General features: G+C 34.6%; 1 protein-coding gene across 2 annotated transcripts in view; it reads right to left on the bottom strand.

The window, feature by feature from the left end:
• AGPS (alkylglycerone phosphate synthase) overlaps positions 1-25,835 on the bottom strand; it is a 148,884-nt gene that overhangs the window by 29,987 nt on the left and 93,062 nt on the right. For both annotated transcript variants that reach the window (XM_046019212.1, XM_046019213.1), the window contains 5 exons: positions 19,996-20,047; positions 12,056-12,132; positions 9,613-9,725; positions 3,183-3,252; positions 377-438 (listed from right to left, as the gene is read on the bottom strand). In XM_046019212.1, coding sequence (XP_045875168.1) covers positions 377-438; positions 3,183-3,252; positions 9,613-9,725; positions 12,056-12,132; positions 19,996-20,047 — 374 coding nt within the window. The remainder of the gene's footprint in view (positions 1-376; positions 439-3,182; positions 3,253-9,612; positions 9,726-12,055; positions 12,133-19,995; positions 20,048-25,835) is intronic.

The following is a 25,835-nucleotide window of genomic DNA, read 5'->3' as shown; positions in this document are numbered from 1 at the left end:
GACAAATCTGCCTCAAACAAACAAAAAGGCTCACAAATATGACATTCTGAAGAAGATATTGATTTTTTTAAAGACTTATTTATTTTAGAGAGAGAACACGAGTGGAGGGGAGGGGAGAGAGAGAGGGAGAGAGAGAATTTAAAGCAGACCCTCTGCTGAGTCAAGAGCCCAATGCAGGGGCTCAATCTCATGACCTGAACTGAAACAGAAAGTCAGATACTCAACTGGCTGGAACCACCCAGGCATCCCAAAGATATTAATTTAAAGTGTTTCTTTACAAAAATTTAAAAATTTGTATATTCATGTACAAAGATACATTATTTCAGCAACTCCTATAGCATATTTGAATAATATTAGGCATTTTATTATATTTTACCTGTCCCAAGGAGCAGAAGTCTCGAAAGACTCTCCTAATACATAGTATTCCAAACCCAAGTCCTGTTAAAACATATATACAAAAATCAAGATATTACAACAGGCACAGAAGAATTAATACTATTATAATATTGCTAGTATTTCACATAATTTTTAGTATTACCTGTTTCTAATGTAACCTCCACTGCTCTTTACTCTCCATTCTATAAAAGCACTAGAAAGTGGCCCTGAGAGTGAGCTATAACCTCCAGGAGGACAGGAATTTTGTCTGTCTTACTGTCTTATTGTCTTCACACACCAGGCAATGTGCCTGACACATGGCAGAAATTTAAATATTTCTCCAAGGAATGGAGTCTCTATCTAAGAACTGTCTGAGTACATGTAGATACTAAGACTGATTTTTTAGTAACCTAAACAGCAAATTAAACAACATTAAAAAGTGGTCAGGAGGATGGAAGGACCAGGCCAACAGAGAAGTGGGGGAGGGGGACTAAAGGAAGAAGGTATCTCTCTCCTGAAATCAACTTTTCTTTAAAAACAAATTAGAAAATATAGTGCTCTCTTTGTAGTAACTAAATAAGATAGGATATCTGGAAGCATCTCTGCTAGGAAAATATATTTTATAATACACAAGATATAATTCTTATTTGGTAACTAACTTACCATACAAATTTCTTTTTTTTTTTTTAAAGATTTTATTTATTTATTTGACAGAGAGAGATCATAAGTAGGCAGAGAGGCAGGCAGAGAGAGTGAGAGGGAAGCAGGCTCCCGACGAGCAGAGAGCCTGATGTGGGACTCGATCCCAGGACCCCGAGATCATGACCCGAGCCGAAGGCAGTGGCTTAAACCACTGAGCCACCCAGGCGCCCAAATTTCTTTAACCAGAATACAATTCTGCTTTAATACCAAAACTGGAAAAGGCAATTCATAAGCCACCACAGAAGTGCAAAGATAGGAAAGAAAATTGTATAAGTAGAAAAATCAATACATGTTAAATTTTCACTTCTAGCAAAATGAATCATTTCAATTCTACCACTGGTTGAAAGGAAAAATCCCCAAATTACTGATCTAAAATATGTGGATTTTCTCTTCTGCATTCACTTATGTAGTACATACACTTGGTGACAAGGTATTAAGCACTGGGAAAATAAAAAATAAGACAAAACAAATAATCACTCCGCCCCAAATCTCAAAATTGCTTCTAATTCCGTTTTAACAGTGTCTATGCTGTACTTGTTACAGTTACATTTCATTTTCTAGAATTCTAAATTCAGTATTATGGGAAAATGGTCAATATACTTAGAGAAAATGCCCAACAAAACATTTATATATATTCAGATTGCTTACTATGGGAGAGCTTGGGGTAGTAATAGTCTATGGAAGTAAACATTATTAATAAGACCTAAAATCACCTATTACTTTTCATGATCTGTAAATCCCTTAATCACAATTTCGAACATAACATACAAGCAATAAATGTAATTTTCCTTATCAGCATGGAAGAATGGAGTTGCCCAGGAAAACGTATATGCTTCAACATTACTGCAACCTAAAATTTAGATCTTACCAAGGATTAAATTATTTTTTTAAGATTTTTTTAAAAAATTAACTTGACAGAGAGAGAGAGCACAAGTAGACAGAGTGACAGGTAGAAGCAGAGGGAGAGGCAGGCTCCCTGCTGAGCGGGGAGCCCAATACGGGGCCAATCCCAGGACCCTGGGATCATGACCTGAGCTGAAGGCAGATAGATGCTTAACCGACTAGGCCACCCAGGTGCCCCAAGGATTAAGTTAATTTTAAAACGAGAACACAGGGGCGCCTGGGTGGCTCAGTGGGTTAAAGCCTCTGCCTTCGGCTCAGGTCGTGATCCCAGAGTCCTGGGATCGAGCCCTACATCGGGCTCTCTGCTCAGCGGGGAGCCTGCTTCCTCCTCTCTCTCTCTCTCTCTCTGCCTGCCTCTCCCCCTACTTGAGATCTCTATCAAATAAATAAATAAAAATCTTAAAAAAAAATAAAATAAGAACACAATCCAAGCTTTCTTAGAGAAGTAAAAACAAATTTTATATAAGTTTATATATTTCCTTCAGAACAATTTCCAAGTGAATATTTAGAAAATTCAGCACTTAGGAAAGTTAAATTCTCAGTAGGACATCTAAGGAATGACTTTTTAAAATAAGACCCTTCAAATTACATAAACAAGCAATATTTTCAAGATGTAACCCTAATAAGAGCAAAAACAATTATAAAACTTGAGTTTATTATAGCCAAAGTAGAAAAACAAAATGAAATAAATGAATAAACTTCTGAAAGAATACTTTATCAGTAAGGATAGTAGACTTTTTTTTTTTGACAGGAAGATCAAAATATTGTCTTTATATAGTAGACTCTTGATCAACATGACTAATAAAGTTTCTCACAAATAGAAAATCTGGAATTAGAAAAATTTTAGACAAATTATTTTATTTAGATTTAATTTTATATAGCAAGCATCACCAGTGAACCAATTACTACGTGGAACCAAGTTAAATACCAATTTTTAAAGAGTTAAAGAAAGATTATATATCTTTAGAAGAGATTATGAACTAGTCAGAGTAGAATGACCTAAATAATCTTTAAATTCCTCGAAAACATAGAAGGAAGATTTCACTGGGCTTCTGAACACTTGTAAGCTAGTCCTACATTCATGTAAAATGATGTGGTACACCATACTAGATTAAAATTTAAGAAAATAATTTTATTCATTCAAAGTAAGGAAAAGTATGGTCTGCAACATAAACTGACAAGGGAAATACGAGATAACTTACTCGAAGGTATGCGATGACATAGGTCAGCAAATAACCTCTCTGCCCATTATCTTCTCCAGCTGCCAATCCACTGTAATTAAAGAACGAACTGTGAATATATATCATATGTGTTTATTAAAAATATATAAAACTGGGCGCCTGGGTGGCTCAGTGGGTTAAGCCGCTGCCTTTGGCTCAGGTCATGATCTCAGGGTCCTGGGATCGAGCCCCACATCGGGCTCTCTGCTCAGCAGGGAGACTGCTTCCTCCTCTCTCTCTCTCTCTCTCTGCCTGCCTCTCTATCTACTTGTGATCTCTCTCTGTCAAATAAATAAATAAAATCTTTAAAAAATATATATATATATATATAAAACTAACCAAACTAATATGACACCTGAAGATAACTGCTTACAAATATTACATTGCATCTGATTTTTATTTTATTTATTTATTTATTTATTTATTAAGATTTTATTTATTTGACAGAGAGAGATCACAAGTAGGCAGAGAGGCAGGCAGAGAGAGGGGGAAGCTGGCTCCCCGCTGAGCAGAGAGCCCGATGTGGGACTCGATCCCAAGACCCTGAGATCATGACCCGAGTTGAAGGCAGAGGCTTAACCCACTGAGCCACCCAGGTGCCCTCATTTTTATTTTAATCTAATTTATCACAAATGTATCAAAGAGCTGTCAAAAGAATGAGCTTGGATAACAAAAACCTAAAAATACTTATAATATTTCAGTTTGGTCATTAATTTCAAACTTTTATCTATCAAACTAATAAAACTGACTCATATGAACTCAACTACTTCTACCCATACTGGCAACAGAGAATTAGCCAGGAGAAACAAATTTAAGAAAACTTTAATAAACTTCACAAGCATAACAAGATACCTAAAATACTCTTATTTTATTCATATATTCTTATCCATATATTCATGTGTCATTATAGTCTTATAAACATATAAAGATGTACAATGATGGACATCTTCCAAATGCCAAAAAGTTTTTTGCATACTCATGCACACTGCATATGAAGTAACAGACACAGTGTTTATTTTATGAAACTTGTAACTTAAATGAGACAAAATATATGTACACAGAAATATTAAAGTTTATGAAGCAACATACAGACAAAAGAAAACAGGTAAGGTTTTATTACTATGAACTATTCATTTCTGTTTGAAAGTAGTTTTATCCACAGAAACTGTATTTGGTGATCTAGTTAGAACTAATCCCATATGACATATAATTCAGTCCAAGTACTCTGCTTTGTGAAAGTCATTTTTATTCTACTACCTTCAGTAAAGAGCTTTCACTTTCGCTTGTTCCCATTATCAGACAGAAATTAAATTTTAACTATTCTTAGTCAACCCAAAGTGCCCATGGGAAAAAAAAAATCCCTCAATAAAACCAGATGAAAAGAAAAGTGTACTTTCATGTGACTTTCTTGGGTCATAATGGGTGATTATCTTCTCTGTCTCTCTGCAGAATGCCATAATTACACCTCCTTGGTCTCAGCATGCTAAGCCCTTAACCACAATGTTGCCTAAGACTCAGGTCTTGAACCTCTGTTATTTGAGCCTTCTCTGGAAGAATCAATTTTCTTATTGCTTCGATTAACACCTTAGAGTTAAGTTCTTGCTTCCCCCTAAGTTTTGCTTGGATTTAGCAGTAAGTAAGTAATACTGCATAGATGTACCCTTATATTACATAAATACTGTAAGGCAATTTTAGGCTCAGATGTAAGGGCCAAATCAGATTTCCTGACTTAGAATATAGCTGCCTATAAACAAATCAGTATCACCCAGGGAAGTGGCAAACACTTGACAGGAGCAGCTCTAGCCTTACAACCACTTGGGAATGGAATACAATGAAATGAAATTGGCAGGGGGTGGGGGGGTGGGGGGGCACTGTTTGTATTACTAAATGTTAATGACCAAAGAAGACAAAACTTAAAGTCAACCAGTTGAGAGTGAAAAGTAAGAAGAAATAATATAATTCTGGATTGAATATATATGGATTTGAGGTCAGGGTAGGAGGTCAAATAAAGCTCCAAAACAAGAAGCAAACAAGTCAGAAGGTTGCTGTGGTAAGGTAAGTGCATGGAGGAAAATATCTGAGTCTATATGAAGCAGAATCAGACACTGAGTCCAAGGAAGAAAAAACACTACTGAACTAGGAAACAGGAACAATTCATCTTGGGCCTAGCAGCAGAAAGAAAGGACAGTGAAGACTAGCAAAGGGTGCAGGAGACCTGTGCTGGGAATCCCTGAGGAGGCACGCTCTAAGCAGGTATTTGGTGGGAAGTAACAGGTAGGGACATTTAGTAGACCTGTCTCTCTTAAATCAAGATGAGAAAAAGTCCTACTCTGCAATCCCATGTCAAGCTATTTTTCTTTAGATCCTGTTCTAACATATGGTGGGGTGGGAAGATCTGCTTCACTTTGGAATTCAGTGTGACAAACCACATAGAAACATGCATTTTCTTATCCAAAACAGGAAAAAAACAAAGTCATTCTAATTACTCATAAATCCCAAAGAAGAAGAAAAGTCATTCTAGGCTTGCTTTTCAGAATCACAGGTTTTCTGGCAAATTTAGCTTTCTGTAATTTCGATCTCTCTCTCTTTCGCCTTCTCTTTCTCTTTCTGTAACTTTCAGAACTCTATCTTCTAGACAGGATTACTTTAAAATACCATGTATAAACAAGAGTAGGGTGTAGAAATTAAATGCTTCTAACTTGCCATTTTGCAGCCATTTTGGTATTTAACTTGGATCCAAGTAGTAATTGGTTCACTGGTGAGGATTGCTATATAGAATTAATTCTAAATAAAATATGTCTAAAATTTTTCTAATTCCAGATTTTCTATTTGTGAGAAACTTTAAAAGTATACTAAGGTTCAAACCACTTTATGGCAAAGTAGCAATATCCATCTCTTACTTCCTACTCCCCTCCACAAATCTCAAACATCAATTAACAAGGTTCTTAAACAAATTTAAACCTGTTTCATGAGAAAGGGCTGGAAAGACTAATGAAAGAGGAATGAGAGACAATCTTTTTATATAAAAAAGCCATCTGGTGAACCTAATCACTCTCATGTTGAATTACATTAAACAACTTAAGCACACACTTTAAAAATAACAATAACACATTACCTTAAGTTCTATGATAAATGTCAATACATCCATCATGATCGCTGACAGGGAATGTTTATTCTGTTTAACCCTTAGAGAAGTTAAAGTATTTTGCTAGCAAACATAGATAAACAACCAAAATATGATTATTCAACAGTTGCCTATTATGTTCCATTGGCGCATACGTGTTCAAAGGTATGTAACAGTGTTAGGGTAGGGGTATAAGGAAAGAAGGAAAAATGGCTAAGATAACACTTAAAAATGTCTAAACTGTTGGGAGTACTTTATTTAAAATAATCAATTCAAAGCTAATGAGGTGGTAGGAACAGAAGATAAAACAAAAGAACAGAAAATAAAGGATAGATGAATAATGTCCTAATTCAAAATAAAATACGCGAACTAAACTAACTAATCAAACTTCAGCAGAAAGAAATTTATGCTGCTTTTTAGTTATGCAGAAGAAATCATTCATTGGGGAGCAAGGATTGGCCAAGTGACATCTTAAGTAAGAAAAATATCCCTGAATCTTTCAGTGATTAGAACAAAGAACTACTGCCTAGGGAGAAACACGGAGAAAACCCGGACTTCTGCTAGAAAACAATATGAAGATATTTCCAAGTATCAAATCAAATCAAAACCAAAATAGCCCTAAGTCATCTGCCTAATGACAGCCAATTGTTAATACAGAAGATTTCTGCATCCAAATGAAGGAAACCAGGATGAAAGTACATTAAGAAACTAATTATAACATAACTAGTAAGTAGCAAATAATAATAGCCAAAAAACGAGACCCCAATCAGAGTTTGAATTTAATGTTTTGCCCTTGCTTTAAATAGGTATCTCACTTACTATAACCTATTTTAATGGATGATTTTGATATGTTTTGTTTGATATCAACAGATAACTCGAATGAACTCAGTAGTTCTGAGGCTTCAGTATCAGTATCTAAAAAGACCTGGATGCATCTTAAGGAAGTTCATTTTTAACTTCTAAGTTGTAAATGACCGGAATTACATGGGAAAAACAAGACAAATTATATGACAGTAGAATTCATGACAGTTGGCGGCTCAACTTAAAACTGACAAAATGGCTATGATAAATACCTAAAGATTAAAGAGGGGCACAGCAGTTAGGCATATATGAAACAGAATAAAAATTGTTAGGGAAAAATATTGTTTCCTTAATTCTTTCAACAAATGTTCAATCAAGCATCTAGTATATACTAGGCATCAGCAGTGATATCCAAGAGAAGACAGGACATGTCCTATAAAAATTATGTCTTATCTCACATGAAAAGGCATTTTGCCATCATCCTACCCACCCAGTCCAATAGGAAATGTAGCAAATGACTAATGATTCTGCTGGCTACTCTGAATTGTAATGACACTTAAAGATACTATAAAGTAGAATTTCTGTACATGTGTATCTATGTGTGGGGGTGTGTGTGGGAAGTAGGTTGAGGACCAAGGGATTAAGGTGAAGCTAAGCAAATTTACCTTATTTATATATCATGATTCAAATATTATAGTGTACATTTCCCTACAAGTGCTGCTGAACAATTCTGAAATACCAATTAAATATTTAAATATATAGGGTGCCTGAGTGGCTCAGTGGGTTAAGCCTCTGTCTTCGGCTCAGGTCATGATCTCAGGGTCCTAGGATCGAGTCCCACATCGGGCTCTCGGCTCGGAGTGGAGCCTGCTTCCTCCTCTCTCTCTGCCTACTTGTTATCTCTCTCTCTGTCAAATAAATAAAATCTTTAAATAAATAAATAAATAAATATTTAAATATATAAAAATATTTTTAAATATTTATTTAAATATATAAAAAATATTTTTAAGTTTCAACCTCTTTTTAAGGTTAGAACAGAAATAAAAGATTTACTTTAGATATAAAAGGTTTTCATCTAAACCACCTTAATTTTTTCTAACACCATGGATTTTAGGAAATAAGTTTAAAAATCAAATTTTGTATAAACTCCCAAAACTTAGAAACTAAAAAGTAGGTACACGTACATTTCAAAAATAAATTCAGAGATTAGCCTGTAATCTAAGCCTTTCAGTTACTAACTGAACTTTTATAGCACAATTACTCTTAACTAACTTAGTTAAAAAATCAGTAATTCTCAGAAAAGGTACTGTGAAAGAGGAAAAGTGAAAGATTAATTAATTTCATCTTTTACTAAAGAAATTCCACTTGCCAATTTCAGAATAAGGTAAAAATAAAACCGAGAAATTAATTTGCAATACTCAAAAACAGTACAAAAGTAAACTAAAAATTAAGCCCAAGATTAGATCTTTTTCCAAGAATTCTGCATTTAAACACTAAGTTCAGAAAATCCTAACAATGAAGGGCTGAATATTGTATGTGAGAAAAATACATAAAAGTGAGGCATTCTAAAAGACAAGGCTACAAATTAAGTGCCCATTTATTTTCATAATAGCAAAAAAGGGAAATTAAAGTAAATATTTACAAAGAACTCAGATTAAACATAATGTATATTTTAAGCTCTGAAATAAAAAAAGGAAAATGTTATCCAGGAAACTTAATTTATGTACTTAGAAAGGAAAGGAAAAAAATGTAGTCCTGATAAATGGCATTTTCACTATAGTTCTCATCAATCAATCTCATAATCCATCAAGCAGACAGAAAGAAACCACCCAATCATTATTCAGTTGGTTATAGATGTGAAATGTTTTCTGTTTCTTTATACCAGCACAAAACAGTAAGTGACAAGGGGCGGAGTATAGAAAATTTATCAAATTCTTTTGTTTAAAAAATTTCCTTTTAAAAACATACTAATAACATGTTTTATACATATACAATTACCACTAAATAGTAAGAGGACTATGAATTTTTCATATTTTACTCTAGTACAATGAAAGCAAACATTATAAAATCAGCATTAATGGAAAAATATAATAAAATATTTAATATCATATATATGATCACAAATTTTAGATATAAACCAACACATTTTTTTTTAAACCAACACATTTTAAGTTGACTATCATATACTACCCAAATTTAATACTTGAAAGGATACATTAACAACTGTTTACAGATACTAGAATTTTATTTATTTATTTTTTAAAAGATTTTATTTATTTATTTGACAGAGAGAGAGAGATCACAAGTAGGCAGAGAGAAAGCAAGCTCCCTGCTGAACAGAGAAGCCCCATGCATGGCTCAATCCCAGGACCCTGAGATCATGACCTGAGACAAAGGCAGTGGCTTAACCTAGTGAGCCACCCAGATGCCCCTGATACCAGAATTTTAGATTAACATTCTCTTGCCATTATGAACTAAAAGCCATACCCAAATTTTGCAGCGATGTCATACACTTGTTTTTCATGTTGAAGAACCTTCTCACGGTCGCCCTCAAATAGTAATGTAGCGACAGTTAGCTGATTTGGATCAAATCCTTTGAACTACCAAAAAAAAAAAAATTATTACAGATAAGTCTTATCCTACAAAACAGTAAATCAAAATACACTTTGCTCATTTTTCTTTCTGATCGGGGCTCAAAGATACCAACTCTTGAAAACTGAGCTTTGGAATTTTACATGTAAATCAAAAAAGAATGTTTAATGCACCTAATCAGGTTATTACAAGTAACAAAGCTATAGAAAACTACTTATTTTCAAAGTGTGCCAGGGTGTCACTTATAATAACATATGGGTAAGCAGTACAACAATAGAACATGTAAGAATTATAGCTGCAATAAAGAAGCAAATAGAAATACCAAATGATAGAATATAATGAATTAGCAAGATGTAACATGGCAAAAAGTAAAAAATAACAGCATCCTTACATACCAACAATAATTTCTTATTAAATAACATTTCCAAAGGAGAGCTTACATATACAATTAAAATACTTAAGAATAACCATAAAAGGAAATATGTAACCTCATTAGGAAAACATGTCTAAAAATGGATTATAAAGACACATGTTCTAGAATGCCTCAACTAAGCATATAAATCTGTCAATTCTTTTTTTCTTTTTTAAAGATTTGATTTATTTATTTGACAGACAGAGATCACAAGTAGGCAGAGAGGCAGGCAGAGAGAGAGGAGGAAGCAGACTTCCCGCTTAGCAGAGAGCCCGATGCAGGGCTCGATCCCAGGACTCTGGTATCATGACCTGAGCAGAAGGCAGAGGCTTTAACCCACTGAGCCACCCAGGTGCCCCTAAATCTGTCAATTCTTGCTCAACTTAATATACAGGTTCATTCCAATTCTGATAGAAACCTTAATGGACTTCCTAAGGTGGTGAAGAGTTTCTAAAGTTTTTCTAGGTTGACAAACAGTAGGCTATGATGGAAAACAAGGAAAATTCTAAAAAACAAGAACTAGACCTATAGCAATTAAATCCATTTAATTTTTCAAGAACAAAAACTCATTTAAAAAAATGTGATACCTTTATAAAATTCAATTTATATAAACTAAACAAACAAACCAAACAAACAAAAAAAACAGTTCACCTTCTCCTTCCACCCCTCAACCCCTAAAAACAAAAAAAGTTCATCTTCTTTTCCCACCCCTCACCCCTGTCTCTGGCAGTTACCAGTCTGTTCTCTGTATCTATAAGCTTAGTTTTTTGTGATTTTTTAAATTTTTTTTCCAGATTGCATATATAAGAGAAATCATACAGTATTTGATACATTAAAATGGAGTCTACGTCCTGAGTCAGTAAATAAGATGTCTCAGACATGGCAAGTTAATGTAAGAGAAGCAGGGATTAATTAGTTAATGGTGCTGCCACAACTGGTTAGCAATTGGGGGAGTACAAGGTGAAGGTTAATTTAGAGCTTTATCTCAAATCATAAAACTGAAATAAATTCAAAGAGTAATAAAGATAAAAATTTTTTAATTCCCACTTAACAAAAAAAGCAAGAGAGAGAAGAAATGCTCCCAACTTAAAAGTGGTTAAATAATCACAGGAAAAGATACAAAATTTTGAAACTTTTGCACCAAAAAGAAAAACTCTTATTAAAAAGGGAGTCACCCAAATAAATAAATAAATAAATAAATAAATAAAAAGGGAGTCACCAGAGTCAAAAAATTATTCACATTTATGACAAAGGCATCTAATAATCCCATTACTCAAATGGTACATGCAAAGTACCAAGGGAAAAAACCACGAAGTTGCCACCCTTGGCAAAATAACCATACTGAACTAATGCAGACAAAAACTCTACTAGGAATTACAGGAAAATGATGGGTCTCACTGGAATTTCAATGAGAAACACTAACTAAAATAAAGTACTACTTTCCCCCCCTAGATTCAGTACATTTAAAACATAACAGAACACAACTCCCACATGCCATAGCAAGGATGGAACAAAGAAACAGCACCGGTGTGTCCCTAGAGGTAATGTAAGCTGGCATAACCCTTTAGGAAAGGAATTCAGCAAAGATTAAAAAAAAAAAAAAAGTCCACACTCTCATTTCACTAGATACAGATATCTACTACAAAAAAAGAAAAGAAAAAAATCAAACTATAAAAAATCTTACATGTATAAAACTGTTTGATGTTATTTTTAGGAACTTCATATCTGGAAAAAAATTATTTCTGAAATTAAATGCATAACTGATTTACTTGATAAAATATGTATTCCAACATAAAAAATAATAATTAAAAATGTACATAGCACCATGAAAAAACATACCTGATAACAGGTACATGTGAAGGGGAGAAGGCAGAAAACAAAATATCATAAGCACTTATAATTTTAGCATTTTATAAAAATTCTTACCTTCGTAATATAAAATTTCTTTAAGCCATCCAAAAATGATGTGAAAATAGAGGAAACCTGAGGTTTAAGAGCATGACCTAAGAAGAAAAAGTTCATAATTTAAATTAATAGTAAATTCTCTTTTTCAAAAGATTAAGAGGCTAGTTTAATTTAGTATCCTAAAAAAGTGAATGTTTCATGTCTCCTATTTTTTAAATCTTCCTACGTTTTATATATAGCATATTGATATTAATATCTACATCTTTTAACTATTTTCTTTCAAAAGTCAAAATTTTCTGTTACAAAACCTCTCTTGTTTCTTTTTGAATTCAAATTACTATATGTAAATACTACATATAGTTTAAGTTATTTTTCAATGGTATAGTTTATACATAGTAAAATCACCTCATTAATTTTTATTTCATTAAGAACAGCCAATGGTGGCTGAGTTTACTTTTATTTTTTGTAATTATGCAGAAACCATTCAGAACTATAACCGAATATGCAGTCAATGCCAAGTTTAAGATTGTTTCTTAATTAATTCTTAATTCTTCCAGAATTCTTGGCATAAAACTAGTAATTGCTTCCTTAATCACACCCAGAGAGTTAAAATTGCCAAAATAACATAAACAGTGTCTCAGAGTCTGTTAAATTAACATCTTTGCCTGCGGATTGGGCTTAATTGAGTGAAAGTCTTTTACTGTCTTCTCATTGTTTTCAGAGTAACAACTTAACTCCCATGACTGTTAGATTAAGAGTCATACATCTGGCCTTACTGCTAAACCCCATTCAGAAAAATGGGGCATACCATTTACAAAGAATTTTTATGAAGAATTTTACAGTCTCTAGTAAATCTGAAGTTATTTTCAAACAAAAATTTTATTTTTTAAAAAAGGCTTTAAGATTTTGGGATGTTGTTTTTGTTTGTTTGTTTGTTTAAAACAGATCTCTTCTTTAAAATAGGTGCAAACAGCAAAGGAGTTTCTTAGGTGGGGAGGGGAGAGATTTTTAGAGGGAAAAAATAATTACTTGTATTTTTTTTTTCCCCATTCATCTTTTTTTTTTTTAAGAATCTGAATCTGTTATACTTACTATATTTCTACTACTTACAGTAGGAAATTGTGACATGAAAGACCAAGTAACATAAGTCTTTTTTTTTTTCCTTTTTTTTTTTTTTCCCTTTTTATTAATTTTTTCAGCGTAACAGTATTCATTCTTTTTGCACAACACCCAGTGCTCCATGCAAAACGTGCCCTCCCCATCACCCACCACCTGTTCCCCCAACCTCCCACCCCTGACCCTTCAAAACCCTCAGGTTGTTTTTCAGAGTCCATAGTCTCTTATGGTTCGCCTCCCCTCCCCAATGTCCATAGCCCGCTCCCCCTCTCCCAATCCCACCTCCCCCCAGCAACCCCCAGTTTGTTTTGTGAGATTAAGAGTCATTTATGGTTTGTCTCCCTCCCAATCCCATCTTGTTTCATTTATTCTTCTCCTATCCCCCTACCCCCCCATGTTGCTTCTCCATGTCCTCATATCAGGGAGATCATATGATAGTTGTCTTTCTCCGATTGACTTATTTCACTAAGCATGATACGCTCTAGTTCCATCCACGTCGTCGCAAATGGCAAGATTTCATTTCTTTTGATGGCTGCATAGTATTCCATTGTGTATATATACCACATCTTCGTAACATAAGTCTTAACCAGAGGTAAAGAGTTAGCTATCACTACTGGGTATTTACCCCAAAGATACAGATGTAGTGAAAAGAAGGGCCATCTGTACCCCAATGTTTATAGCAGCAATGGCCACGGTCGCCAAACTGTGGAAAGAACCAAGATGTCCTTCAACGGACAAATGGATAAGGAAGATGTGGTCCATATACACTAAGGAGTATTATGCCTCCATCAGAAAGGATGAATACCCAACTTTTGTAGCAACATGGACGGGACTGGAAGAGATTATGCTGAGTGATATATCAAGCAGAGTCAATTATCATATGGTTTCACTTATTTCTGGAGTGTAACAAATAACATGGAGGACATGGGGAGATGGAGAGGAGAAGGGAGTTGAGGGAAATTGGAAGGGGAGATGAACCATGAGAGACTATGGACTCTGAAAAACAATCTGAGGGCTTTGAAGGGGCAGGGGGTGGGAGGCTGGGGGAGCCAGGTGGTAGGTATTATGGAGGGCACGTATTGCATGGAGCACTGGGTGTGGTGCATAAACAATGAATTCTGTTACGCTGAAAAGAAATTAAAAAAAAAAAGTTAGCTGTCCATGCTATAACTGAACAAAACAAAAAACAACAAAAATAAAGGGCAGATTAGATAGAGATCAACCTAGCAATCTTTTCAAGTTCCTGGATCACATGTTTGGGAAATTTTTTTTCTTTTACTGTATCCTGTCAAAAAATGTTTCTCCAGCATAATCAGTGCCTTAAAAAATACCATTTCTAGAAAGTATAAAGTTAGAAATAACATACCATCAAAATATTCACTTCCTGTCCCAAATGGAATTTATCTTACTTTAATAATTGGAAATGAATAAACATAAATGTGTATGTTAGTCATATTCTTGCAAGAAACTGAAGTTATCTGTTTCCATATAAGCCTTCTGATCCACACATCTTTACATAATTTATGGGGACTCCAAAAGTCACTAATGTGAAATAATCCTTAAGGGTCATCTTAACACATGGAAATTTATTTGCACAATTTCCATTAACACTAGTGGGACTTAGTCACATATATCCCAAATAATGAGTTGACATGATAGCTTTGAAGAATAATCATCATAAAAGCGATACTATCCTTAAGTGTGTCAAGCACTAGTAGTCACCTAAGAGGATATGATCTTTTATTTATTCTTAAATTATTGTTGCCTTTCAAATTAATTACATTTTAAATATATTTTGGCTATTGTGTTTATTTTTTATAGTAAATGAAGGAACTAGGTTTTCAACTTTACTAGGTGAACAGTCTGATTAGTAAATTTGGTGTTGTTACACTGTCAAAGAAGCAATCTCAAAAGGTGAAAAAAGTCTTGGGCCTTGGAGTCAGATTTGCGTTCAACCCTGGCTCTACCACATACAACCTGTGGGCTTTGACTGAAGCCTTTGTGTCATTTGTAAACTGGGAGTCACTTTCAGGAACAGCTGTGAGGAGTATTTGATAAACTATGATAAACTATTTTGATAAACATATTTATCAAACATATTTAAACATATGTTTTGATAAACATATTTGATAAACTATGATATTGTGCCTGGCACGGTAATAAGTGCTACTCAAGATTTGTTCACCCTCTTTTGCTAAGTGGATGATTAAGTCAATCAACATCAGGGCCTACCATATGACAGGTGTAGGAGATATAAAAATGATAAAGAAACATCCCCTAAATTTGACAAACTTTAGTTTTTCAGAGGAAATCTATAGATCACTTCAATATACTCAATGATATATATCATTTCAAAATATTTAAAACATATCATTTCAATATAATAAATTGAAGGGTTGCATCAGAGGTAGGAGTGCAATTAAAAATACTAACATCTAATAATAAGGCTTGTGCTTTGTTAACCACCAGTATGGTAAAAACACCGGCAATCAACTAGTTAAAAAGTCCTAGACATCCTTGCTGTGCTAACTGTTATTCTTTAGTTGCCTGATCATGGAGCCGTGACAAGATACATAGATGGAAAGGCTTCAAAAGGTAGTGAGAAATCAAAAAGATTATAGATAGCCAAGAAGCAGAATCAGATCTGTCTGTTCAACAAATCACTTTAATGGCCATGTAAACAGTAGAAAGAAGAGATACAGTCCAGAGGTAGATGGCAGAACCTGCTTTAGAATATGTTCCTAGACAGACCAATAAGAATGTGGAATAGGGATGACAGATGGCCAGAGTAACTTTGCTTTAAACCTTCATTTTAAATTGTTAAAATCCCAGTTATAAATAAAATCTAGTCAAATCAGTTAATTTTATAAATGTGTCTATGTCTAACATAATTCACTATAATAACAGCATATAAATGGATAACACAACATTATTAATCAGATACATGGCTCTCTTCAGACCTACATCTCTAGGGGCACCTGGGTGGCTCAGTTGGTTGAGTGACTGCCTTGGGCTCAGGTCATGATCCCGGACTTCCAGGATCGAGTCCCGCATTGGGCTCCCGGCTCCTTGGGGAGTCTGCTTCTCTCTCTGACCTTCTCCTCCCTCACGCTCTCTCTCACTCATTCTCTCTCAAATAAATAAATAAATAAAATTAAAAAAAAAAAAAAGACCTACATCTCTAAATGCAGGCCGAAACACACAGAAGTCTTCATTTTCATTTGATTTAACGATTTTATTATTTATAGGACACACTTATATTAAGCTTTTATCATTTTGAAAATAATTTACTTAAAGGAATAAAAGCTATGACTTAGAAGAACCTAATTTTAAACCTAACTCTTGAATATTATTAACATGACTTCCTTAAGTTTCTATATAATAATCACTCTTCTCTATATTAAAATCTAAACTGCTTTTAAGTAGAACAAAAACCTGCCTATCTTAGCCATTATATTTACTACTGAGCAATCATTCCTATAATTTCAGACACTGCTCTGAAGACTTCAATTCTATAAACCTGGATCCCAAACTCAATTTCAGCATATGGGAAAAATATAGAAGCAATAAAATTAGAATTTAAAAGATGATAAACTGCATCAGAAAGTCGAATACTTAAAAACAAAATAGGGAGAAAAAGAAACATGGTTATCTGCTAGTGAATTCTCCACAGATTATTCCAAATGGTAACTTACAGGCAACCCACTGTAAGATCTCTTCCACCAAATCATCATCTCTTCCTCTAGACAGTTACTCAATGCACACAGTCAGTCAAATCAGAAATCTGGGAGTTGCTCTCAACTCTTCCCAGTACTGAACCTTGGCAAACTGAGCTTTGGGAAATCTCTGCCTTATTCTTTACCTCCATTACTCCTGCCTTGATCAGGGCCCCCCAAATTTGCCTCTTGAAGCATTTCAACTTCTATTCCACACTTGCACCATTCTACTCCATCCTGCATAAAGCTAGTAGGATGGAGTTTTCTCTGATGTAAACCTAGTTTATTTATTACCTCTACAAGAAATCCCTCTGCTGGCAAAATAAAATCCAAATTGATCCTGCTAAGCCCTAGTGCACCCATCCAATATCTCTTGCAACAATTCTCACCCACCCTCTGTTTGAGCCATATTGAACTATTTGAAGTACAAACATGCCACTGAGGTTTTAAAATTCCGTATTTTTTTGCTGATAAGTGAACAAATTTGGTAAAGGGAAAAGGCAAACTTGTATTCCCCTTTTAAAACTTAGCTTAAGCATTACCATCCTTTAAGAAGCCTTTCCTCAAATATCATTCTCAATGGGGAAAAACTGAAAGCTTTTCCGTTAAGGTCAGGAACACGGCAGGGATGTCCATTATCACCACTGCTATTCAACATAGTACTAGAAGTCCTAGCCTCAGCAATCAGACAACAAAAAGAAATTAAAGGCATCCAAATTGGTAAAGAAGAAGTCAAACTATCACTCTTCGCAGATGATATGATACTATATGTGGAAAACCCAAAAGACTCCACTCCAAAACTGCTAGAACTTGTACAGGAATTCAGTAAAGTGTCAGGATATAAAATCAATGCACAGAAATCAGTTGCATTTCTGTACACCAACAACAAGACAGAAGAAAGAGAAATTAAGGAGTCAATCCCATTTACAACTGTACCCAAAACTATAAGATACCTAGGAATAAACCTAACCAAAGAGGCTAAGAATCTATACACAGAAAATTATAAAGTACTCATGAAAGAAATTGAGGAAGACACAAAGAAATGGAAAAATGTTCCATGCTCCTGGATTGGAAGAATAAATATTGTGAAAATGTCCATGCTACCTAAAGCAATCTACACATTTAATGCAATCCCTATCAAAATACCATCCATTTTTTTCAAAGAAATGGAACAAATAATCCTAAAATTTATATGGAACCAGAAAAGACCTCGAATAGCCAAAGGAATATTGAAAAAGAAAGCCAAAGTTGGTGGCATCACAATTCCGGACTTCAAGCTCTATTACAAAGCTGTCATCATCAAGACAGCATGGTACTGGCACAAAAACAGACACATAGATCAGTGGAACAGAATAGAGAGCCCAGAAATCGACCCTCAACTCTATGGTCAACTAATCTTCGACAAAGCAGGAAAGAATGTCCAATGGAAAAAAGACAGCCTCTTCAATAAATGGTGCTGGGAAAATTGGACAGCCACATGCAGAAAAATGAAATTGGACCACTTCCTTACACCACACACGAAAATAGACTCCAAATGGATGAAGGACCTCAATGTGAGAAAGGAATCCATCAAAATCCTTGAGGAGAATGCAGGCAGCAACCTCTTCGACCTCAGCCGTAGCAACATCTTCCTAGGAACATTGGCAAAGGCAAGGGAAGCAAGGGCAAAAATGAACTATTGGGATTTCATCAAGATCAAAAGCTTTTGCACAGCAAAGGAAACAGTTCACAAAACCAAAAGACAACTGACAGAATGGGAGAAGATATTTGCAAACGACATATCAGATAAAGGGCTAGTATCCAAAATCTATAAGGAACTTAGCAAACTCAACACCCAAAGAACAAACAATCCAATCAAGAAATGGGCAGAGGACATGAACAGACATTTCTGCAAAGAAGACATCCAGATGGCCAACAGACACATGAAAAAGTGCTCCACGTCACTCGGCATCAGGGAAATACAAATCAAAACCACAATGAGATATCACCTCACACCAGTCAGAATGGCTAAAATTAACAAGTCAGGAAATGACAGATGCTGGCGAGGATGCGGAGAAAGGGAACCCTCCTCCACTGTTGGTGGGAATGCAAGCTGGTGCAACCACTCTGGAAAACAGCATGGAAGTTCCTCAAAATGTTGAAAATAGAACTACCCTATGACCCAGCAATTGCACTACTGGGCATTTACCCTAAAGATACAAACATAGTGATCTGAAGGGGCACGTGTACCCGAATGTTTATAGCAGCAATGTCTACAATAGCCAAACTATGGAAAGAACCTAGATGTCCATCAACAGATGAATGGATAAAGAAGATGTGGCATATATACACAATGGAATACTATGCAGCCATCAAAAGTAATGAAATCTTGCCATTTGCGATGACGTGGATGGAACTAGAGCGTATCATGCTTAGTGAAATAAGTCAATCGGAGAAAGACAACTATCATATGATCTCCCTGATATGAGGACATGGAGAAGCAACATGGGGGGGTAGGGGGATAGGAGAAGAATAAATGAAACAAGATGGGATTGGGAGGGAGACAAACCATAAATGACTCTTAATCTCACAAAACAAACTGGGGGTTGCTGGGGGGAGGTGGGATTGGGAGAGGGGGAGGGGGCTATGGACATTGGGGAGGGGAGGCGAACCATAAGAGACTATGGACTCTGAAAAACAACCTGAGGGTTTTGAAGGGTCAGGGGTGGGAGGTTGGGGGAACAGGTGGTGGGTAATAGGGAGGGCACGTTTTGCATGGAGCACTGGGTGTTGTGCAAAAACAACGAATACTGTTACGCTGAAAAAAATAAAATGGGGAAAAAAAAAAAAAGAAGCCTTTCCTGACTCCCCATGTCAACCAACATGCAGCAAAATTCAACATGCTCAACCACTCCTTCATTTGCACCCTAGGGTACCCAGTGCACTCTTCTTTCACAACACCCGCAATAATCCTACACTCATTCTTTATGTAATTGTCTGTCCTCGTTAGACTGAGAGCTTCCTGCAGGACAGGAACTATCACATTCATCTTCCTACCTCTTCATTCAGCACTCTTCCTGGCAGGTAACAGCTGTTTCACAAATTTTGTGGCTTCATGAGCAGTGTTTAAAATGACAACTCCTTACTTACCAAACTGAAACTGTTGGTTGTCCATGAGGCGGATAGATGCAGGAGCACATCTCTATTTTAAAAAGAAGAAAATGTGACATAAATTTAATACTGTAGAGAAGCTACACAGGTAGAATAGAAATGTCATCTTTCTGTATTTGAGATCAAGAGTAGAGTTCCTAGGACTATATACAGTAAAAAAAAAAAAAATCTTAACTTTTTATATAACTTTAAGATGACAAAACATCAGTGACTTCTATAAAATACTTGGAGGAGAAATCTCCATGTATAATACATAAACACATATGTTGCCAGATCTTTAATTTGTCTGCGACTAGATCTTCTTCATGCTTAGCAAAGATCTATGGAAGCACCTAAACAAAATATTGGGGCTTGAAGTGGATTATTTTGGAACAAAGAAGAAATTTCAAAGACTAAAATCAATGCCTAGGACATTACACCACTTGTGAATTATAATGTGTCCTCAGGTTCTTATATCATCTTTTAAAATAAAGAAGATGATGGTGGATATACACTTCTAAGATGAAGAAGATGATGGTGGAAGTTTTGTGAGTATAAGCACTTTAAAAAAAATTATCTGTGATGCCTTCATACGTAACTCTAGGAACTGCCCTTTTTATCCCTTCTCATAATCCCTTTTAAATAGAAAATTCTGGACACTATCAAACAATGTCCAGAATTCTAAAATCTTTCAAGGTTACTTGTATGAAATAGCAACAAAACTCTGAGATAACATTACATATCTAAAACTATGCCAGTATTAAATTCAGTCTAGGCATCACACTAAATGCTACAAGGAAAGAAAAATGAGGAGAGCTGATAGCCATATAAATTTTGTGATGCTGAAATACTACAACACAAACACTAGAAAGGTTTAAGTTAGCTATAATTTTTCCATAACATTAAAGCAAGCTGGACTCCAGAATTTTATTTTCTATGTAAATTTTTAACATGATTAAAGTTCTACCAAGAGATTACTTTCAGATGACAAAATTTTCACATTTATCAATAAAATTTGCATCAACACATTAAGATTTATGCAGATCATTCAAGAGAACAAAAGGTACTATATAATTGTGCATTTTTGCTACTATTCACTTTTAATTAAATGAATACTTAAATTTATAAAATCACTCACAATACACATTTTATTTCACCCAACAAAATGACTAGATTCTCATTTTCAACACTACACAATTTATTTACTCACCTTTGACACTAAAGGTGAGATAATTCAATCTATATTTTAAAAAAGTCACTGCCAAATCTAAAGAAACAGTACTAGGTAATTTTATATATATATTATAATGATAACCTATGCCTCACTTTTATAGAATCCTGTGATGTCTAACTTATCTTCACATGTCTTATTTAATACAAGAAACAACCCCATCAGGGTAGCAGAACCGGTATTATCCCCATTCTTCAGATGAGTACATAAGAACCAGAGAAGTTAAAAGACTTGTCTAAGGTCATATGACTGCTAAATAGACAAAATTAAAAGACAAAAGTAGGACCAAGATATACCCTAACTGCTAGAAAAGCAGTATTTCAAATACACCACAAAACTTCCCAAAAAATGACTTAACACACCACACACACACACACACACACACACACACACACATCTCTTTCAAGTCATATTTGAAACAAAATGTATGTGAAAACTATCTATTCACTATGCAGTTATAAAATAAAAAATATACAATGTGAGTAATTTCAAATCTTGGTATAAAGATACCTTTGTAATTGGGTTATACTTCTAAAAACCAAACTAGTTTCCAAAATACTAAAGAAAAATCAACCTTCATAAAATGTTCCTATTTAACAGGCATATCAACTTTTTCAAAATTTATTTTTATTCTTATTTTTTTAAGCAGGCTCCATGCCGAGCATGGAGTCCAACGCAGGGCTTGAACTTAAGACCCTGAAATTAAGACCTTAGATGAGATCAAGAGTTGGACATTTAACTGACTGAGCCACCCAGGAGCCCCAGGTGTACCAAGTTCTAATAAGACATATGAAGCCTGCTTAGACAAAGTTTCTTTTCTTCGTAAAATAAATAGAGTATCATATAATAAGCAGACTTATATGTTCTGGCTTACACACACCAGTAACGTATAAGAAAGAATTCAGATCCCTTCTATCATTATTAGAGAACAAACATTTTTTTAAAAGAATTTACTTTTAAGTAATGTCAACACCCAACATGGGACTCAAACTACAACCCCGAGATCAAGAGTCAATGACTAAGCCATCCAGATACACCCCCACCCACAAAAAACAACTTTTAAATTCCTAACAACAACCTTCTAACTTCTATCTCCTACTGCTACATAGATTCTACTAGTCCTATACCTACAGCAAGTGCTATTAATGAAAACAACCAGCACAGGACACATATACCAGAAAATGGCAGGGATGTATATTAAGTCTAGTACAGCTAATTTGCAGTGGAATTCCATCTCTGAAACAACTAAAATACAATAAATATGCAGGCCTTGATAAAATCTTGGTTTGAAAAGACTATCTACAAAATACATCTTGGGTATAACTGAAATTGTTCCAGTTGTACCAAGATGTATTTTGTAGATATACAGAGGAGCATTACTCTGTTCTTTTAAAGTTTCTATAGGCTTAAAACTTTCAAATTAAAAAACTGGAAAACTAAGTAAGCTTCAGGGCACTTGTACATATAACAACTCACACTCAATAATATTGACCACGATTTTAACCTGACAGCTGAGTCACATAACTAGTAAATCATGTACTATTCCTATTTATAATGAGGCAGGGTAGATGGTTACAGACTAACACGTACCACAAAAGAATGAAAAGCTAAAGAAAGTTTATTGTATCTAGATAATAAATATTAGTTTTCAATACTGACTTTTAAAAAATATTTTATTTAATCTGTTTATTTAGCTTTATAATAGCTTTATTATTAAAGCTATTATTAAAACAGACTAAATAAATAACTTTATTTAGTCTGTTTTCATAGTGCCACATCTTTTAAAAGTCAGTAAATGAGTTTTTTAGTTATCACAAGTAAAGTCTCATGAGTAAATTCCAATTCTCTCTCTCATAAAATACATTCTCAAATTAAAAAACAGCATCTAGATTGCTTTATGATCCTCTGGCAACTGATAATCTGTAATGACTGTGCATCATTCTAAAAACACAAAGCAAGAAAAGTCTCTTAGAGTTTTACATGAAAACTTGCCACTATAACTAATTAAGTTTAAGTTCCTATAATCAAAAGATCAAAATATTACTCTTAAAAAACAACAACAACACTCAATCTGGGTAACTCTACCTATGGTTAAGATCAGGTTATGTTTCAACTGCTATAAAACCTCATTTGAAAACCTAAAAATATTTCCTTTAAAAGTTAGAAACATCACAAATCCTGAGAATTTGAGTTCTAAATTCATTCCCATGCTATTCAATTATGCTAAGAGTATTCCACAGATGAGGAAAGGGGGAAAAGGGTCCTTGAGTTAAAGTGACCCCTGGTGGTTTGTGGTCAGAACTAACCTGAGAGGGAACAGTTATAACAAGTATTTTTTTTTTTTTTTAAGATTTTATTTATTTAATTGACAGAGAGAGAGATCACAAGTAGGCAGAGAGGCAGGCAGAGAGAGAGGAGGAAGCAGGCTCCCTGCGGAGCAGAGAGCCCGATGCGGGGCTCGATCCCAGGACCCTGAGATCATGACCTGAGCCGAAGGCAGCGGCTTAATCCACTGAGCCACCCAGGTGCCCCATAACAAGTATTTTTATTGGTGGGTTAATAATACGCATTCAGGGAATTTAAGGAACACTCAAACAAAATTTGCTTACCCAAACAGGAGTTAATGAAATAACTGATATATTTTCTACTATGATAAATGTATTTTTACTAGAATCCCTCATGTCATCTGACTTTTACCCAAGTATACTTTATATTAGTAAATAATCTGAAAAGAGATGAGAAACTCATTACTGACTAATAAGGAAATACCAAATTATCTTTGTTCTATCCGAAAATAAATAAATAACTACATTGACCTGAGAGCACAAGTGTAGACTGACTCAGTTAAATTGCTGGAAATCTCTTTCCTTTAATGACACTACAACCAGGAATTTACTTGAATATAAAACCTGAATAATAAAAAACAATCACTGATTAGTCTTATTTACTGAGTAGAATTCTCTATACTAACTTAAAAACCAACAGATTTCTCAATCCAAACATTCTCTCCAAAAAATAATCCCTATAAGAAACACATCAGAAAATTTCTGCAAAATCTGTTTTTATGGACTAAGTCATATCTCTTTCTTATCACAAAGAAAACCAGAACTTGCACTGTAGATGTGACACATTATTTGTAAAGGTATCTCTTAGTTTACAAGTTCTGGAAAATCAATACTAAAACATTTCAAATGTCAGCAGGATTTCTGCTATTCCAATTTCATAAAGGTGAAATATAAAATAAAAGCACTGAATGGTAGTCCCATATCTAAACTACCTTGGTTAACACATGAATCTTCTTTGTATTGAAAAGGCTTGTTTATTCAAGAAGTAAATCAAAACATTCTGTGTAGACTCAAGAACAGCCCAAATTTCTGAACCGTGAGTCTATTTGGGAGATAGTCTAGTAATTTCATACTGTATCAGAAGCCAAAGCTCCAATACCAAACTCCTTGTCCCTAACCATACAAAAATTTAAACACCTAAAATTTATCATGATATACGCCACCTGCAGAGACTGCTAGAAGCCAGGAACTGTCTATTTAACTTACACAATATCCAATGTACTTTGTTGGATATAAAGTTAAGAGCACACTATCTCAAATACAGATACACACACAAAAATAAGTTAATAAATAAATTCAAAAAAGGGTATGTGAAGAGAATTCTGTTAATTGCAAATCTCCAGAGAGAAGAAACTTAAAATGTAGACAGGTAATTGGTTATTCCTCAGAGCTGATACCACAGATGAAATCAGACAGCATTTAAGGCTACTGGTATAACTATCAGTCCCACTTGAAGTGACAGCTAGGAGTCCACACTGTAAACAATAAGAATGTTCTTTAACAAGAGAATTATCTCTTGGTTTTAAAGGATGAAACAATACATCTTATAGAGTAGGTATTTCCCTCCATTTATATTAAGGGAAGAGCCAAAAGTTAATGCCAAACAGTCTCTGGTTCATCATTTTTATTTTTCATTTTTCATTTTCATTTTGTAATGACTTGTTCTGACTAGCTCCTGGTTGAAAGTAGGTCTTGTAACTGTCCTCAAGTTTAATACATTTTGCTGGATCACAGAGTACAGATTCCAATTAATCAAACATTTGTCGAGGTTACTTACTCTGCTTCAGAGGAAGGAAAGAACATGCATTCACGTGTGCATGCATGCACACATACACACACACACAAACACACACACACTCATTTAAAATAACAATGCCATTTTCTACATGTAACAAATTATTTCTAAGAATTACCACTGAATATAAAGAAGTTTTAATTATTTTATAATGTAAGTGCTAAACCTAGCTCCTTTTAATTTATTTCAACCCCTCTAGGATAAATTAAGTTTAAGACAGGACAATCAGAATTGAGATATAACAGTCTGAGGTATCAAACATGAACTATGTACTTCTTTCCAAATTATGGTCTAAACTCTCTAGGAAACAACACTGTATCAGTTTAAAATTGCTTAAAATAAAAGTGATGGTAGGTAGAATGGGCCTCCCCTTGTCAAAAGGGAGAGAAAAAGATGCCTTTTAATTTAAAAACCTAGTTCTTATACTGAGGAAGACTTTTCAGAGGAATGCATACTGATCTGTGCCACA

Source organism: Meles meles, chromosome 9 (genome assembly GCF_922984935.1).
Source record: "Meles meles chromosome 9, mMelMel3.1 paternal haplotype, whole genome shotgun sequence".
NCBI lineage: Eukaryota > Metazoa > Chordata > Mammalia > Carnivora > Mustelidae > Meles > Meles meles.
Note: the sequence above shows the minus strand (reverse complement) of the source record. Positions and strands in the feature narration are given on the sequence as shown.